The 19,474-nt window shown below is 45.9% G+C and overlaps 1 protein-coding gene across 1 annotated transcript in view; it reads right to left on the reverse strand.

Annotated features, from left to right (window-relative positions):
- Positions 1–692: 692 nt before the first annotated feature.
- Positions 693–19,474, reverse strand: part of WDR97 (WD repeat domain 97) — a 63,846-nt gene continuing 45,064 nt past the window's right edge. The window contains exons 15-20 of the mRNA XM_027857705.1: positions 17,314–17,445; positions 10,962–11,159; positions 10,170–10,291; positions 1,700–1,821; positions 899–1,133; positions 693–780 (exon numbers count right to left, since the gene is read on the reverse strand). Of these exons, the coding sequence (XP_027713506.1) occupies positions 693–780; positions 899–1,133; positions 1,700–1,821; positions 10,170–10,291; positions 10,962–11,159; positions 17,314–17,445 (897 nt within the window). The remainder of the gene's footprint in view (positions 781–898; positions 1,134–1,699; positions 1,822–10,169; positions 10,292–10,961; positions 11,160–17,313; positions 17,446–19,474) is intronic.

Consider the following 19,474-nt stretch of genomic DNA (forward strand, 5'->3'; position numbering starts at 1 on the left):
GCTCTATAAATGCTAACTATTATCATTAGTTGTTTTTGCATCTGCAGCACGTAGCACAGTGCCTGGAACATAATAAATGATAAATGCTTGCTGTTTTTGACTTGACTTAGTGACCCACGCCACCAAAGAGCTCAAGGCCAAGCAGTCACTTGATCCCTCAAGCTGGTATAAACACTGTCACTGTGGGACTCCAACTGTCCCTGGATACAGATAACAGTGTTTCCTTTACCTTGGAGAAGAGAACACCTAGGGGGCATGTAATCATTCTAAGTATTTGAAAAGTTGTTGGGTGGAAAGTGTCTTTTCTTGACCCCAGAAAGTAGAGCTAGGAGCAACGGATGGAAGTTATAGGAAATCACATTTCAGATTGATGTCGAGAAAAGCTTCCTAACCCAATTGGAGTCGTCCAAACAGCTCTAGGCACACAGATGGTGCAGATAGGGCTAGGAATCAAGAAGACCGGAGTTCAAATCCTGCTTAGTTGTGCAACCCTAGGCAATTCACTTAACCTCTCTGTCAGTTTCCTCAACTGGAAAATGGGGACAATGATAGCACCTACTTCCCAGGCTTGTGATGAGGATCAAATGAGATAATATTTGTAAAGCACTTAGCACAGAGCTCAGCATATAGTAGGTGCTTAATAAGTGCTTGGTCCCATTCCTTCCTCTTCCCCAAGTGTACGGATTACCTCATCAGATGGGGAATTCCTTGTCACTGGAGGGGAGTGGGGGGTCGAAGGTGAAGCTGTATCTGTCACAGGTGCTATGGAAGGATTCCTGCCTGGGTTGGGAGGTTAGAGATGCTATGTGATTCCTCAGATCCCCTCCCCACTAGCCCACAGCATTCCGATTCTGCGGCTCTATGCAAAGATAGTCAAAGGAGCAGGGTGCTTTCTCACTGATAGGTGGGTAACACGACTCCCGGAGGCTGCATGACAATGGTGTTGGGCACGGCACTGCGCATGGCTCTCCTCATCTTGATCCGGTCATTGTGAGCTTGGAGCTGCTGCTCACAGAAGAAGTTGAGAGCATCAATAGGTGTGACCACAATCTCAATCTCCTCGGAAGATGGAGGCACAGAGATGGAGGACTTCACCGTCGGGTATTCGTAATCTAGAAACGGCAGCCAGCCACCTATCGTGGAGGCCGGAGCCGAGTGGCTAGAGAGCAATTTTTTTTCAAAGGTTTTGTACCACTGAGGCTCAGACATTATCCTTCGCAGGGGAAGGGACTGGCTGAAAGAAACGAATCTAAAGGAAGGCGGGGAGATAGTCCTAGTCTCTGAGGGTGGTGAGATTTCGGGGCTGAGGACTGTCTCGCTGGGGCTTCGCCCAGAATGAGGAGAGAGGGAGAAGGGAGTTGCAGTGGATAAATCAGGAGAGAGCTTGAAGGAATGCTTGGGAGAAAGCTTGGGGGAAAGCTTGGTGGAAAGCTTGGAGGAAAGCTTGGAGGAAAGCTTGGAGGAAAGCTTGGAGGAAAGTTTGGTGGAAAGCTTGGGGGAAAGTTTGGGGGGATGTTTGGGAGAAAGCTTGGGGGAATGTTTGGGAGAAAGCTTGGGGGAATGCTTGGGAGAGAGCTTGGGGGGACGCTTGGGAGAATGCTTGGGAGAAAGCTTGGGGGGACGCTTGGGGGAATGCTTGAGAGACTTGAGGGAATGCTGGGGGGGATACTTGGGTCTTAATCGGAAAATGGTCCTGTACTTTGCAGAGGAGGCGGGGGTGGGAGGTTGTGGGAACTTGAAGTAGGGGAGCTCAGTCTTGGTTGTAGGCAAGACCGGAGAGAGGCTTTCCCGACTTCGATGCTCCTGGGGACTGACAGAAATCTGTAGAGGGAAAAGGCAAGCACTACTAGTGGAAGGGAGCACGTCATTAGAGGAAGGAAAGGAGAGAAAGCCTGGGGAGGACAGAGAAGGCAGAGAGATAGCAAGACAAGAGAATCAGGAATACAGAGGATGAGAAATGGAGCATGGAGCATGAAGAACTTGGGGGTAGGACTGCCTACAGAGGCAGGGCAAAGGGATGCTGGGAGTATGGAGTCAAGGGAATTGGGGGTTTGGGGGAGGAGAGGGGCATGAAGACACATGAGAAAAGGGTATTGGGGCAGGGGGTGTGACTGGGTTTGGGGATTAGGGGAATAGGGAAAGTGGAAAGGGGATTGAGGAACAGGGACAGTGACACTGAGGGTACAAAAGTGGTTAGCTTAAAATTGGTGGCCAGGGGATAAGTGGAAAATTGAGAATTTGGGGTCAAGGGGACTGGAAGATTTGAGGGGAATAAAAGCAGAGGAATGAGGACAGAGGAGACCCATGGGCAAAGGTGATGAGAAATTGTGAACTGGGATGGAAGGAAAGGTGTGGTATATTGTGGACATGAGGTGGGGAAGAGGTTTGGGAGGCTAGGACTTGAGAACTGAGGACTGAAGGCAAAGAGCAGGGAGACAGGAGATTGAGGGTGTGGAGGCACTGAAGACAATGGAGGAATGGGGACAGTAGAAACACGGGGGCAGGGAGATTGGGGAGATGAGGGAATAGGGACACAGGGACATAGGAGCTAGGGAACAGATTGAGGACAGAGACATAGGGGATTTGGGATATGGAGGCTAAGAAGAGGATGACAGGAACAATAGGACAGGGAAATGGAGGATTAGGGGGATGGGAGCAGGAGAACAGTAACATTGGGGGCTCAGGGACAGGGAAATTGGGTATTGGAGGTCCAGGGGATGAAAGGTAGAGAGGTTTGGGGTACATGGCATGGTTATAAGGGGATTGTGTAAATGAAGGTTTTGGAGACTCCCTGGGAGGGAGGGGGATTGGAAATTATGAAAACAGGCAGAGGGATGGGGAATGGGGACATGAGGGAAGGATCTTGGTATACAGGGAATAAAGAATTGGGAGGTTTAGGAGCTGGTGGCAGTGGAGACCCTAGGGTATTGGGGATAGTGGAGACATAAGGATGAAGAAGAAGAATGTTGGGGAATCAGGAACTAGCAGATTCGATATTAGGTGCATGGGGAAAGAGAGTGGTACCATTTGGGACACAAGGGCAGGGAGATAAGGGTGTTGGGTTATGGGACAAGGGGATGAGGTCAGTGGAGACACTAGAGTTGGGGACATAGAGGCAGGGGCATGGTATCTTGGGGGCAGAGAGACATGGGAATGGAAGGATTCAGAGCATAGGATCTAGGGGTTAGGGACTGAAGGCATTAAGGGTAGGGATTTGGGAAGATTGGGGTATTGGGACAAGGGAATTGGGAGTTGGGGCATGGAACATGGTCAATTGGTAGTATAGGGACAGAGGAATGGGGAGAATGGAGGGATAGAAGTTGGAGTATAGGGATTAAGGATACAAAGAAAAGAAGAAAGGGGATTCAGGGTATAGAGACAGAGGAGGGGATAATAGTGATAAGGGTTCAGGGGTATGGGAGAGTGAGGGTATGGAGGCAGCTGGATGGAAAAATGGGGACCTAGGGGCAGGGAAATTTTATAGTGGGGCCGATCTTAGTGATACAAAGGTAGGGGTATGAATGGAGTGGGAATATAGAGGGCATAGTGGAGATACTGAGGGACTGGGGACAGTTGAGAAATGGGAAGGGAAATGAGGAGTTGGGAAAATTAGGGAAAGGATATGGCATATTGGGGGTAAATGGATGGGGCACTGGCGATATAGGTCCCAGAGATCATAGATTGAAGAAAGATGGAGATTTGGGGAAAGAGAGAGAGGATAGGATTAGAACAAGGAGGCAAAGAGATGGGAACATTGAGGGCTTTGGGGCAAGGAACTGGAGGTGTAGAAGAAAGGAGATGAGGAGGGGGGGTGAACCTTAGTATCAGGTGACCAGAGATAAGGGGTGGTGACGCTGGAACTACAATGTCAAGGCAACCAAGGGTATGGAGGGATTGAGGATATGGAGGCAATGGAGGTGGGGAGAGGAGGAGAATTGCATAATGCAGTTATAAGACTGGGTGTATGAGGCATTTTGGGCCTAGGACTTAGTGAGGCCATAACAGCAAGAGATGGGGGATTGAGGGATGTACAGACGGGATGGGAACACCAGGGCTCAGGGGTAAGAATACTGGGTTATAAAGGATCCTGAGGCAAGGAGTGCTGCCATGAGGAGTATCAGGTGAGGGGGCAGGGATTGAGGATCTAGTGGCAGGGAGGCAAAAGGAACAAGTGGAGACACTGGGATAGAGAAACAGAGAGTTTGAGGAATGGGGGAAGAAAATAGCATATTGGGGATACAGGGACAGGGAGAAGGGGGATATTGGGTCTAGGAAGTTAGAGATGGGGATCAAGGGTACCAGGTCACAGAGATGGAGGGTTGGAGGTCTTGAGGCAGGAGACAGGATAATTGGAATAAAAGGATAGGGAGATGGAGCATTGGGGGTTTAGAGGCAAGAAAACAGAAATAATGGAGACACAGAGGCAGGGGAATGGAGAGTTGGGGGAATGAGGGAAAGGGATAAAGGTACAGGGAGATCAAAGATGTGGAGCCTAGGAACCAGGGATGTCAGATTAAGGACACAAGAGCAGGGAGACAGTGGATTTGGAGTATGAGTGTAGGGGAGAGGGAAATAGGAGCATGGGGTAGGGAACAGGATTAGAAGTATGGAGGCAGGGAGATAGCAACACTGTAGTTAAGGGGCAGGAAGACTGGGTTCTGAGGCTGGGTAGATGGAGTCATTGGGGTTACAATGGCAAGGTAATGAGAGAATGGGGGCATGGAGACAGGAGGAATCACCAGGCAGGAGGGTTGGAAATTAGGGGATGGTTGAAAGGGGGAATCAAGGGATTAGGGGTCAGGGAATGGACTAGAAGCAATGGAGAAGGAGGCTAAGGAACTGCTGCACAAAGGTAGAGATAGGGGAATATTGGGAGCACGGGGACAGGGGATTAGGAAATTGTGGAGCTGGGGAGCAGATGAGAGGAGACATTAGGGATATGGGCACAAGAAGATGGTTAGATGAAGGGAGAGGACTGGATTGGAGGGAAATGGATAAGGAGATGGAGAATTAGGGCCTAAAGCAAGAAAACAAGACATTGGGGGGAACCAAGAGCAAAGGGGTAGTGGGGATTGGAGTTGGAGGAATGGAGATGGGAAGGGGGTGAGCCAGAGTGGGGCATGTCTCTCTCTTGTAAGGAAGGGGATGTGGCAGGAGGTTGAAGAAGGGGTTATGCATACATACTGTTTCTCATTTACCTCCTCATACTCCTTCCAAGTAGGCATTAGGAGATCTTGTTTCAAGTGGGTCTAAAGAGAGGGTGGCAGGTCAGAAGGGCTGGAACTGCTCACAGACCTTCCCCACTTTTCTCCAAAAAGCACCCTTCATGCCTATCAATTGGGGAATAGCTGAACAAGTTGTGGTGCATGATTGTGATGGAATACTATTGTGTTATAAGAAATGATGAGCAGGATGCTTTCAGAAAAACCTGGAAAGACCTGTATGAATTGATACAAAATGAAATGAGCAGAACCAGGAGAACATTGTACACAGTAACAGCAATATGTACAATGGTCAACTGTGAATCACTTAGCTATTCCCAGCAATACAAAGAACCAAGACAATTCTGAAGTACCTATGATGAACAATGCTGTCCACCTTCAGAGAAATAACTGATGGAATCTGAATGCGGATTGAAGCATGCTGGGGTTTTGTTTTTTTTTTACTTTATTTTCTTTAGTTTTTTTTCTGCTTTCTTTCATGACGTGATTAATATGGAAATATGTTTTGTATGATTGCACATGTATCACCTTTATCAAATTGCTTGCCTTCTCAATGATGGGGGAAGGGAGGGAGAGTGGGAGAGAATTTGGAACTCAAAATTGTAAAAAAAATGAAGGTTAAAAACTGTTTTTACATGTAATTGGGAAAAAATAAAATATTAAATTTTTTTAAAAAAACACTCTTCCCAACTCCCATCACTTTCTTCCTCCCCCCAGCACCCTTGCTCCTTCCCTCTCTCCTTCCCTCCCTGACTAACCTGAAGGTTTTTGATCATAAGTTCCAGTTTCTGTCCACAGCGCCCTCTCAGGGCTGCCTTGTTAGTTAAATCTTTCCCTTCTGCCCAGGTCACCATTTCCTTGAACAGGAAATTATGGGGGTCCTTCAGGCCCAATTCTTCTAGTAGTTTCTTCAGCATAGGTCTAGGGAGTCAGGGGGAGAAGAGAGTTGAGGTAGAGGCAGTATCATCTGTAGGCTTACAGTAAAGCATGTCTCACGGTGTTTGTATATGTGTGTATGTATGTGTGCTCGTGCACGTGTGTGCATGGTCTCACCTTTGTGTGAATGTGGTATGTGTGTTCACACCTGAGTGTATGGTCTTACCTAAGTGTATATGGTCTCACCTATGAGTTTGTGACTGTTACCTGTGTGTAAGAAGTCTTGCTTAAGTGTGTGAGGTTTGATCAATGTGTGTGTGTGAGGTTTGACCAATGTGTGTGTGCGTGTGCGTGTGCGTGTGTGTGTGTGTGTGTGTGTGTGTGTATGTGTGTGTAGTCCACCTCTGTGTATGGGTTTTGATCCATAAAATACCCAATGGTGTTAATCCAGCTTCAGCTTGAAGGCCTCTAAAGAGGCAGCAAGGTGGCACAGTGGATAGAGTATTGGGTCTGGAGTCAGGGAGACCTGAGGTCAAATCTGCCCTCTGACACTTAATAGCTGTGTGACCCTGGGCAAGTCATTTAGCCTCTGTCTGCCTCAGTTTCTTCAACTGTAAAATGGAGACAAGGTTGTTTTGAGAATAAAATGAGATATTTTAAAATCACCTGGCACATAATAGATGCTTAATAAATGCTTGTTAAAATCTAAGTAAACTATATCTACAGCCATACCCCTAATATTTCAGTAACCGTGCCAAAAAAGGAAAATTATGTTAGCCTGGAATGACATGTTCTTATGCTGCATCTTTTTGATTATTGCTTCCTTTTCAGAAGTTCACTAACCATTCCTTTAATAATACACCCTCAAATTCTAGCCAGGAGTTCAAATGAAGCTCACTGTTCTATAGTTTGCAGACTCCATTATCTCCCCTTTTCTTGAAAATCAGGACATTTCACTAATCTTGGAGGTACCTCTCCCATCTCCCATGATCTTTCAGAGATTACTGACAATAGCCTGGTAATCACTCTTGTCAATTCTTTCAAAGTACTCTTGTATGTCGTTCATTTGGACCCAGTGACTTGAAGTCATCAGGGGAATCTATGGGTTCTTTTGCTGTCTCCTTACTGATCTTGAGTATCAACTCCCTATTCTCCATATTTGTTCTTTCCTTTGGAGTCAAAAGATCACTTTCCTTGGTAAAAGGAATAGAAGCAATATAAACATTGGCTAGCTCTGTGCCTTTTCTCTGTTTCAGATGTCACTGTGATATCAATGAAAAGCTCCATTCTTAGTCCTTCTTTGAACTGCCTCTCTTTACCAACATAGCTATTTGAAAACCCCCTCTTTTTAAAGCTCGTCCCTAGCTTCTCTCACCAGCCCCAGCTTTTCCTGAGCTTTAGCTCTCCTGATACTAATTTTATTGAGTTTTTTAATCATTTTTTTATCCTTTAATTTTAACATCAACTACATTTGATATTCCTCCTCCCTTCTATCCTGGAGAGCCATCCCTTATAACAAAGGGTTAAAAAAAAATAAGAAAAAATACCACAGTTCAGCAAAACTAACCAAAACATGGAAAAAAATCTGATCCCCACTTCTCCAAAGATGGAGCCATGTCTCTTCTATCATGGTTCTTCTTTAAAGCCACACTTGTTCATTATTTCATAGCATTTAGTTGCAATTGCTTTTTCAGTTGTTCTTTCCATTTACACTGTGGCAGTCCTTGTGTATATATTGTTTTCCTTGTTCTGCTAACTTCACTCTGTATCAGTTCACGTAAGTCTTCCCATGCTTCTCTGAACTCATCGTATGCACTATTTCTTACAGCACCATAATACTCCATTATAACTTGTTTAGTCATTCCCCAATCAATGGGCAGAAACAACTTTGTTTTTAGTTCTTTGTCACTACAAACAGTGGTGCTATAAATATTTGGTATATATGAAGTCTTTCTTTTTTACTGCTGACCTCCCTGGAGTATGTGCCTAGCAGTGGAATCTCTGGGTCAAGGGGTATGGACATTTAGTCAAAATTTTCTTAGTCTATTTTGATACTATTCTTATAGGATTGTCCCTTACCTTTGTATTCACTGGCTGTCATCCATCCTTGCTTCCGTTGTCTACACATCTTTTTAGAATACAAGCTGTTTCAAGTGTGTGGGAGGTGTCATTTGGGTGGGTGAGTGGGTGAGGGTCTTACCTGTGTTAAGGCTCTGTTCTGAGCCTTCTTCTATTCTCTTTAGATCCTCTGTCTTGGTAATCTCTTCAATACTATGAATTACATGTCCGACCCTATGTAGATGATTCCTAGGTCTATCTGTCATTCCACTAATGGCCAGGGTTGATTTGGCGAATCTGACTGGCTAGGTGGGTGTCCCCTCTCTCTCTCACCACTCCTTGTATATTCCTCCCAAAGTTTCAAGCTCCGTCGAAAAGGGAGACCTTTCCTATAGAGCTGTAATTAATCTTTGGTCAAGGGTATGCAAATAGCTGGTGTCGCTGGCTAGAATATAACCCTCATCTTTCAGACTCTACACCCTCATCATCAACTCTCTCTGAATGCCCTTAGACACCTCTGACTCAATTATGCGTAAAACAAGACTCATTATCTTCCCTCCATAATCAATCAGCAAGCACTTATTAAACCCTTACCAAAAACCCCAAAACGGTCCCAGTTCCTTAAATCTCTTGCTCTTCCAGATTTCCTTATTTTTTTCCAGGGCCTCTTCAAGTCCCCCAGATTTACCACCTCAGAATCATCTTCAGCATCTTCCTCTCAAGCATCCCTTATTCAATCACTTACCTCGTCTTACTGATTCTAACTGCATCTCTCATCTCTGTCCCCTTGTCTCCACTTACATTGTCACCGTTCTAATTCAGGCCCTCATCATCCATCATATGGAACATTACAATGTTCTTCTAATTAGACTCCCTGCTTCCAGTCTCTCCCCTCCTCAATTCACAACTGACAAAACAATCTGTTCAAAACACAGTTTTAACCATGAAATTCCCCTGTCCAAGACTCTTCGGATGTCACAGAGTATAGAGTGCTGTACTTGGAGACAGGAAGGCCTGAGCTGGACACTTACGGCTGTGTATCCCTGGGGAAGTCATTAAACCTCTCTTAGCCTCAGTTTCCTCACTTGTAAAATGGGAACAATAATAGCGCCTGCTTCATAGGGTTGGTGTGGGTATTAAATGAAATAATATGTTGAAAATGCTTTGCAAACTATGTAGTAAACATTTGTCATTGCCTATTGCTTCTAGGATAAAATACAAATGCCTCAACTTAGTTCTTAAAGCCCTTTACCCTGGTTCCCGCCTGCCTTTCCAGACTGATTTTACATACTCTCTACATTTTAGCCAAACTGGCCTACTTGCCTCCTGGAACTCAGCATTCAGGCTCCAGCTTCTAAGTCTGCCCCCGCCCCCCATACCCCATCCCACACCCGGAATACTGCCCTTCCTCGCTTCTGCTTTCTCAGCTTCTTTCACAGTTCCACCTCCTTTATGAAGTCTTCTGTTCCCCCCATTGATAGTGTTATAATTATCCTGTGCATAGTTATCTGTTTCCTTGTTCTATCGTAAGCTGCTTGAAGGCAGGAGATGTTTTTCATTTTTGGCTTTGCACACCCAGCACTTAGCACAGCCTGACACAGAACAGGCAGTAAATAAATGCTTCCCCAACTAAATTGTAGGGACTTATCTTTGTGTCTCACTTGAATGTGGATTCCATTCATGAGTGAAGCCTTAGCTGGGTGAGGTGTCTCCTGGGTAGGGGGGGACTCACATGTGGTTTCACTTGTGCTCAGGGGGTGGTGGGGTCTCACGTGCACTTGGGTAAGTCGGGGGTGGGGTTGGCTTGCTCATTTGTGTGGGGAATTCTTGCCTTTTCGTGTTTTACCTGTGGGTGTGGTAGCTCTCACCTATTTCTCAGCAAGGTCACCCTCATCTCTCAGGAGAGATCACACCTGTGTGTGTGGGGTGGATCTCACCTCTGTCCCAAGGGGTTTTCACTGTTGTCCCAGAGTGGTCCCACCTCTGTGGTGGGGGTGGGTGGGAGTATCTCACCTGCACCGAGGGGGTGAGTAGAGGAAGTAGGACATAAGTTCCAGGACCATGTCCCGAGAGCCCAGGGAAACAATCATGAGCACCTTCAGGGCTGTCATCACAAATTTCTTCTCTATCTTGTCCTGGGGACTCCAAGGTTGGGGTTGAGTCAGTGTCTACATAACCAGGTTTATCCCAGCCATTCCATGGTCAGTCCTTAGACTTGAGGGGCCCTAGGGGGCATCATCATTGGGACTAAGGGTTTCCTAGGGCTTGAAGGTGCCAAGTTTTTGGAAATTTGTTGTTAGCGATGGGGACTCTCCAGGGCTTTGGAGTTACAGGTTTGGAAGGTGAAGGGGAGGGAAGTTCTGGGATGCCTGAAGTTTCAGGGCTATTTCAGGAGCTCAAGCAGGCAGGAAAAAGAAGCCATATAGGCCATACCAGGAAGTCCTGAGTTCAAATCTGGCCTCAGACACTAGCTGTGTGACCTTGGACAAGTCACTTAACCCTGTTTGCCTCAGTTTCCTCATCTGTATAAAATGAGCTAGAGAAGGAAATGGCAAACCACTCCAGTATCTTTGCCAAGAAAACCCCAAATAGGGTCAGGAAAAGTCGGACACTACTGAAAACAACTAAACAACAAACAACAATAGGCCATATCATGAGGTCAGGGGAACTGGGGGGCCCAGGGCTGTATTACCAGCTCAAGGCTGGGGATATGTTGGAAGTAACTAAAGTCGACTAAGGAGTGCTCCCCTAGCTTGAATATAAAGTCTGGAGCTTGGCGGGGAGGGGCGTGGTCTGGGGCCATACCACAAGGTTTGGGGGAGGGTCTTTGTTGAGAAGTTTCAACAGCAAGTGTTGCAGCCTCTTTTGGAATTCATTTCCCAGCCAGGGCATCATCTCTGTGAGCACCATCATAGCCTCGGTGCCATCCTCCCAGGTGGCTCGCTCCAGGACCTTCAGCAGCAATATAGCCACACCCTCCACTGTGAAGCATTCTGGATATGCCTTTGTAGTAGTAACAAGAGAACAGGGGCTGAGGAAGAATACAGGGGGGCCAGGACCAAAAACCCAAGAAACCCAGAAGAAATCCAGAAACCTTAGCCCTTTGGGTCCCCAAAGACAGTAACTCTATGTGTCCAGTCCCACTTCCAGCCAGATTTAGCTTCAAGACACAGAGAAGGAGACAAGGAAACTTGGGAACACATATCAGCATCTGGGGAGCTAATGAGGTATTCTAATTGGGAAAGGAATTCTGGCGTCATGGTAACCTCATACAACGACTGTGCCTTCTTTCCTTCCCTCTCTCGTTGAATCTCACGCTCCTTCTCACGAAGTCCTTCAGGGACAATAACCTCCTAGGATCACAGGGAAGGTAGTCTGGTTTAAATATTAGTAGCAGATGCTTGATAACTCTCTCTTATCTTCTGTGTTCTACCTTCCTCTCCTACCCTGCCCTTATAAGCACTGAAACCCTCAATGGCTCCCAATTCTCTATTGCTGTAAGTTTTACTAGGCACTTTTTTCATAGCAATTCTGTGAGATGGGTAGTGCACATATTATTGATTACCCCCATTTTCTGGAAGAGGAAAACTGAACTCAGAGAAGAGAAATGTCTTTGCTAGGGTCAAATGGTTTATAAGCAAGTGCTGAAGCCAGAATTCTAACCTAGGTCTCTCCCAGTTCTAGGCCCAGGGGTCTTTCCATCAAAGCCTTCAGCAATACTGTGGCCAGACCTTCCCCTGTGCAGCACTCTTGGCATGCCTTTGAAGTAGTGGCAAGAAAACAGGGGCTGAGGGAGGATTTGGGGGCCAGGACTAGAATCCCAAGCATGACCTTAGCCCTTTGGGTCCCCAAAGACCCAGCACCAGTAGCTCCATGGGCCTGGGTCCCACTTCTTGCCAGGTTCAGCTTCAAGACACAAGACAGGGGACAAGGAAGCCTGGTAGAATTTGTCACCACTTAGGGAGCTAAAGAGGCATTCGAATTGGGAAAGGAATTCTGGAGTCATAGTAACCTTAGGCACCAAGTGTTCCTTCTCTTGTTCCTTCTCACGTTCCTTCTCACGAAGCCCTTCAGGGACAATAACCTCCTAGGATCACAGGGAAGGTAGTCTGGTCTAAATATTAGTAGCAGATGCTTGATAACTCTCTCTTATCTTCTATGTTCTATGTTCCTCTCCTACCCTGCCCTTATAAGCACTGAAACCCTCAATGGCTCCCAATTGTCTATTGCTGTAAGTTTTACTAGGCACTTTTTTCATAGCAATTCTGTGAGATGGGTAGTGCACATATTATTGATTACCCCCATGTTCTGGAAAATGAAAACTGACCTCAGAGAGGAGAAATGTCTTTGCTAGGGTCAAATGGCTTGTAATGAAGCCAGTCTAATTCTAGGTCCAGGGGTCTTTCCATCAAAGCCTTTAGCAGTATTGTGCCCAGACCCTCCCCTGTGCGGCACTCTTGGTATGTCTTTGAAGTAGTGGCAAGAGAACAGGGGCTGAGGGAGGATTTGGGGGCCACGACTAGAAACCCAAGCATGACCTTAGCCCTTTGCATCCCCAAAGACCCAGCACCCGTAGCTCTATGGGCCTGGGTCCCACTCCCTGCCAGGTTCAGCTTCAAGACACAAGGCAGGGGACAAGGAAGCCCTGGGAGGATCTGTCACCACTTAGGAAGCTAAAGAGGCATTCTAATTGGGAAAGGAATTCTGGAGTCATAGTAACCTTAGGCACCAAGTGTTCCTTCTCTTGTTCCTTCTCTTGTTCCTTCTCACGTTCCTTCTCACGAAGCCCTTCAGGGACAATAACTTCCTAGGATCACAGGGAAGGTAGTCTGGTCTAAATATTAGTAGCAGATGCTTGATAACTCTCTCTTATCTTCTATGTTCTATGTTCCTCTTCTACCCTGCCCTTACAAGCACTGATACCCTCAATGGCTCCCAATTCTCTATTGCTGTAAGTTTTACTAGGCACTTTCCTCACAGCAACTCTGTGAGGTTGGTAGTGCACATATTATTGATTACCCCCATGTTCTGGAAAATGAAAACTGACCTCAGAGAGGAGAAATGACTTTGCTAGGGTCAAATAGCTTGTAATGAAGCCAGACTAATTCTAGGTCCAGGGGTCTTTCCATCAAAGCCTTTAGCAGTATTGTGGCCAGATCCTCCCCTGTGCGGCACTCTTGGTATGTCTTTGAAGTAGTGGCAAGAGAACAGGGGCTGAGGGAGGATTTGGGGGCCACGACTAGAATCCCAAGCATGACCTTAGCCCTTTGGGTCCCCAAAGACCCAGCACCATGTGCCTGGGTCCCACTCCCTGCCAGGTTCAGCTTCAAAGACACAAGTCAGGGGACAAGGAAGCCCTGGAAGGATCTATCACCATTTAGGGAGCTAAAGAGGCATTCTAATTGGGAAAGGAATTCTGGAGTCATAGTAACCTCAGGCACCAACTGTTCCTTCTCTTGTTTTTTCAGTCGTTGCATCTCATGTGATGCCTTCTCACGAAGCCCTTCAGAGACAATAATCTCCTAGGATCATAGAGGGGTAATCTGGTCTAAATATTAGTAGCAGATGATTGATAATTTTCTCTTATCTTCTATGTTCTAGCTTCCTGTCCTACCCTGCCCTTATAAGCACTGAAACCCTCAATATCTTCCAAGTTTCCTTATTGCAACTCTGTTAGACGGGTAGTGCACATATTATTGATTACCCCATTTTCTGGAAGAGGAAAACTGAACTCAGAGAGAGGAAATGGCTTGCCTAGGGTCAAATGGCTTATAAGTAAGTGCTGAAGCCAGAATTCTAACCTAGATCTCTCCCAGTTCTAGGCCCAGGGGTCTTTCCATCATTCACCATGCTTCCCTTAGAAGCCCCTAACCATAGAGGGTCATGTGGTGACCTCTAGGAGTTTGGGGAAAACATACTGGGAGCATGTAATCTGTTTCTGTAGGGCACCTGGAAGAGGAGAAACCCAGGGTCTTAAGAGACAGAATTAGGATGGATAAGGAAAGCAGATAGGGCCTAGGCTGGAAGCCTGTGGGGAAAAAAGGAACAATGCACTGATTCCAAGGTTTTTTGGTTCTTTGTGCATTGGGTAAAGGGGATATGGGAGCAGAAGGGGGATAGAGGGTAAGTTTAGAGCACATTAGGTATCCTGAGGCCTCATGTGATTACAGGTTATATCAGGGATCCTCAACTATACCACAAGATTGGGGAAAGTTAGGCATCATATGAGGAGATTAGAGGCAATGGGGTAGGGAGTACCAGCTCCATGCCATTAGACTGAAGGGCATTTCACTTTCTTGGGACTGTACCACAAGGTTAGTAGACATGGGGATGTTACATATTACACTATAACATTAGAGATTATTAGACTTGGGGAGGGAGTTGTACCATGAGGTTGGAAAGGTTCAGGGGGTCCTAGTTATATCAGAAGGTTAAAGATTCCAAGAACTTATACAAGATTTGTTGGGGTGGAGAAGGAGAGTCAGGGGGCTAGGATCAGGTCAGAGACAAGACTTGGGAAAGGGGTAAAGAACACTTTTTTTCTCTCCTGCATGCCACCCCCTGCCATTTACCTCAAGGTTGAAATCATGCAAATATTTCTGGAACCACACTTTATTCAACAAAGAGATGAGAAATTCAAGTAGAGGATGAGTGCCCTTATCAGAAACATAGGTTGAGTCAAGGTCCCATGTTTCAGAAGCATCTATGGAGCTGAGGAATTCTTCTAATTGGGAGCGTAATTCTGGAGTCACAGTAATCTCAGGCAGCATCTGTTTCTTCTCATGTTCCTTCTCACTCTCTTTTTCATGAAGCTTTTCAGAGACAACACCTTCCTAGGATCACAGGGAAAGTTATCTGGTCTAATTCCTAGTCTCTATGAAAGGCACCAAGTGATAAGTGGGTTCCGTTCCATAGGATCTCCTCTAATGTGTGGGACTCCAAGGAGACAAGGGGTGGGGTACATCAGGAAGATGACTAGGAGGACTTAGAAGGAGGATCTGCGGGTGGATCTAGGAGACACATGTAGTATCTTATGGGGGGTGTTGGGGGCTAAATCTGGAGGTCTCAGAGGGATAGAAGTTCCTGGAAGGGGTTGAGAAGCTCTAAGAGCAGGTCTGGAGGGAGTCCCAGAAGCTGTCTAAGGGTCCCAGAGGGAGGTGCTGTGGGTCCCAGGGGCTGTCTAAGGGTCCCAGGAGGACGTCCTATGGGTCCCAGGGGCTGTCTAGGAGTATCTAGGAAGTTGGGGAGAGGGTCCTGAGGGTTCCAAAGGGGTAGGGCAGGATCCTAGGTCTGACTAAACTGAAAAATATGTGTCTAGCCACCTACAGGGAAGATTTCCTGTTGCACAAAGCTTGAATCTGACTGAGGCATAGTATCCTGGATCAAGCTGGGTTGCAAACCCAAGGCTTTCTTCAACCAGGCTTTCTCTTTCTTCTTACTTGTGCCCCATGGAAGCCACATTGTGTCCATCTCATACTGATCACAGACAGGAGAACATAGATGAATCACTTATGAGGAAGAGATAGGTTCAGGAATGGAGGGGTCATAGGAAAAGGGGAGGGAGAGTCACAAGGGCAGGAAGGTCATAATAATGGTGACTAGAAGTATAGGAGATTATAGGAATGGGAGAAGCACACAAATGGATTTGAGAGAAATTGGGGTGCTAAGATAGCATTGATCAGGATCAAGGGAATGAATGGTTTCAGGGACAGGGTTGAAAGGAATGAGAAAGATAACAATGATAGTTGGAAAGAGGGTAGAATCACAAGGAAGGGGGGTCACAGGGGTTGAGGGTGATGGGGATGATGGATCTAATCCAATTAGTCTGTCTGTTTGTAAAGCATTATGTGCTGAGAAAAATGAAAAAGAAAATGAAATCAAAAGAAAAAATGAAAAAGTCCCTACTCTCAAGGATTTTACATTCTAATTGGGAACAGGGGGGAAGGGAAGAAAAAATACAACATCCTAGCATCTTATGATGACAGAAATATGAGATTCAGAAGGGACTTGAGGGGCCCTCTACCCAACCCAAAAGGAATCCCCACCACAGCATATCTGACAAGTGGCTATCCAACTGCTGCCCAAAGACCTCTAAGTATAGAGGAACCCACCACTCCTACAGGCAAGCCATTCCATTTTTGGACAGCTCTAATCTCGAGGAGGTTGTTTTGTTTTGCTTCTCTCTCACATCATTATACATTTCTTCAAGTTCTGCTCTCTGGGACCAAACAGAATACATTTGTAACCCATGGCCCAAGGACGCCAGAAGCCCTGTGGACTCACACAGATGGGGTGAGATCCTGGCAGCTAACCATCTCATTCCACTTCCACAATAGTTCTCCAAAAATACTTGAATACAGGTATGACATTCCTCTCACTTCCCACTTCCCCAAGTCTTCTCTTCTTCAGGCTAAATGTCCAAGTTTCTTCCACCATGGACTCACAATCCTGGTTACTCTCCTCTAAGTACTCTTCCATTTATCAATATCCTTCCTAAACTGGTACCCAGAAATAAACATAATACTCCAGTTGTGGTCTAACAGGACAGAGGCCAATGGGACTATCACCTCCTTAAGCTTTGCCTCTATTACTGAAACCCAAGATCACTTTTTTTTGTCAGTCACATCAGTATGGCGATCCACACTGAGCTTGTGAAGCACTAAAACTCAGATCTTTTCTACACAAATTGCTGTCTATGCCTCCTCTAGCTTGAAATTGCAAAGGTGATTTTTTTTTAAATTTAAGACTTTACACTTAACCTAAGTGAATTTTGTTTTATTTGATTCAGCTCAATGCTTTAGCTGTCAAGATCTTTCTGCCTCTTGCCTGTCATCCAAGGTGTTAGCTATCCCTTCTAGCTTGGTGCCATCTCCAAATCTGATCAGCCTCATTGGGATAGGAGTTTGAGGAATGAGGGTCACAGGAAGGGAAGGCGTAGAGATTGTGGCCATAGGAGTCAAAGGGATGGGAGGTAATGGATAGGGTTTTGAGGATGGGAATCAAAGGAAAGGATGAGGTACACAGGGAAGAAAGGTCACAGGGGTAGTGGTCACTGGAAGGATGCAGTCTCACAGTTGGGGTGATGAAAAAGATGGAAGTCATGGAAATATTTTACCAGGTTGAGGTTCACAGAGTTAAGAACCATCTGTCTCCATACCTCCAGGATTTCAAAGCTTTCAGACTTCAGATCGATAACTTGCCCAACTCCCTTCAACTCTGTCTTTGGCCATAGTTGCTGTATTGCCACTGAATTGGGGATGTAACCCGGAAACTGGATCAGTGGAGGCATCTACTAGAGAGAAAAAAACACAGTGTCAGAGGACCAGGAGGTTACAGGGTTTGGAAGGCAAAGAAACCAGGGACTGACTTTTCCACTCAGCCCTACTGTGATATTCTGAGAGATGGGGAGATATGGCCTGGTCTTCAAAGAGCCTCTCGTGTGACAGGAGAGACAGAATTCAACCTTCATGGAGTCCCTGGCTATCCTTGCTCTTAGACACTCTTCAATCGGTCTGTCCAGGCCCTGCTAGAGACACAGACTGGATTGTATTTGAACTGATCTTAAAACACCTGCTCTTTCTGGGCTGCATGGCTACCCTTGTGGGGATGAGCTCTCCTCAGGGTGACTAGAAAGAGGTCATACCACCTGCAGCCACAGTACCACCTCTAGGATGGAAAGTTGAGTCAGAGAGGTCAGTGGGTAAACTCTGGCTAAAGGAGGATCATTATTGGCTACACCTACAGGCCCCACAGCACAGAAGAATCACAGAAAAACAGGAACCTCACCCCCTTCCAACCCTCAGAGCTAGAAGGAGATGCAACAGTCATCTCATCAAAGTTCACACCTGAATAGGAATCCCTACCACAGTCCCAAAGAGAGTTCATCTTAACCTCTGTGGTACAAAGGGACAGTGGAAAGTGAACCTAGCTTTGAATCCTGGCTCTTCTACTAAGTAATCTGTGTGGTTTTGGGCACCTGGGTTTCAGTTTCTTCTTCTTCTGTAAGATGAAGAGGTTGACCTCTAAGTCTCCTTCCAGTTCTAAATCTTATGACCCTATAATGCCTCTTGGAATGGGGAACATACCATTTCCAGAGGGAGCCTGCTGCCCTCATGATTAACACTAATGGTTAGGAAGTTTTTCCTTATATAAAGTCAAAATCTGCCTTTTTAGAGCTCTTCCCTCTTCGCCTCACCTATCTCTCACCATTGTTCCTATCTCTGCCTTCTAGGGCCATGTCTGGAATCTTGTCCACGTGGAAGCCTGTCAAGTCCTTCTCTGGTATATAGATGCCCACCAGTACTGAATGACATCATCTTTCATGCCTTCCCCATTCTGGTTTCCCTCCTGTTTTTATCAACCTTGTACATCAAACAGCAACCATGGTTCAGAGCCTAGACTGAGACATTCTGAGGTCACCATGGACAGTTACCAGGAAATAGCCAGAGGCAATCTCCTGTCTGTACAGTGTACAATGAATGGGCTGACAGTCCAGTAAATGAAATATGAGAAAAGTCGGGGAGTAGAACAATGGAAGTAAACTCTACTTTCCTAGGGAAGAAGTAAAGACAGGATATCTCATTCATGTCTTGTCCCCTAACACTGTAGCCCAGAAGAGGACACTGCATGTAAAAGATATTTAATAAATGTCTGCTGAATGAATTAAGGAACAGATTGATGGAGAAGTCCCATTTAGAGTTAGTATGAGGGAGTTTCCCCCTGATGTTGTCATTCATGATCACTACGGTGGCTGTCCATCCACTGTACACAGTAGGTGCTTAATAAAAACTTGTTGTGTTAATAAGAACTGACATTTATATGACGCTTGAAAGTTTGAAAATAGCTTTAAGGAAATGGCAAACCACTCCAATATCTTTGCCAAGAGAACCCAAAAAGGTGTCATGAAGAGTCAAATATGACTCAAATGACACAACAACAAAAATACTATCTTATGTAAGCCTCACAAAACCTGTGAGATATTATCCCCATTTTACAGATGAGAAAACTGAGGCTCAGGGAAGTTAAGTAATTTGCCCATGGTCACACAGGTAGTAAGTTTCAGAGTCAAGATTTGAGCTTAGGTTCTTCTGATCCTCTGCTCAATTGGTCAGCATATACCTATGTGCCAATTACTACGCTAAGTACTGTGGATATGACACAAAGGAAACATTCCCTGCTGAGAAGGAGTTTACAATATACTGAAGCATCATTTGAGTTGAGCTCTGAAAGGAACCAGGGATTTTAGAAGCAGAGATTAGGAGGGAGCACATTCTAGGCATAGGGGAGAAGCTGGGCTCCTAAAGACCCAGCCGTAAGAG

This window comes from Vombatus ursinus, unplaced genomic scaffold (genome assembly GCF_900497805.2).
Source record: "Vombatus ursinus unplaced genomic scaffold, bare-nosed wombat genome assembly UNPS02012319.1, whole genome shotgun sequence".
Classification (NCBI taxonomy): Eukaryota; Metazoa; Chordata; class Mammalia; order Diprotodontia; family Vombatidae; genus Vombatus; species Vombatus ursinus.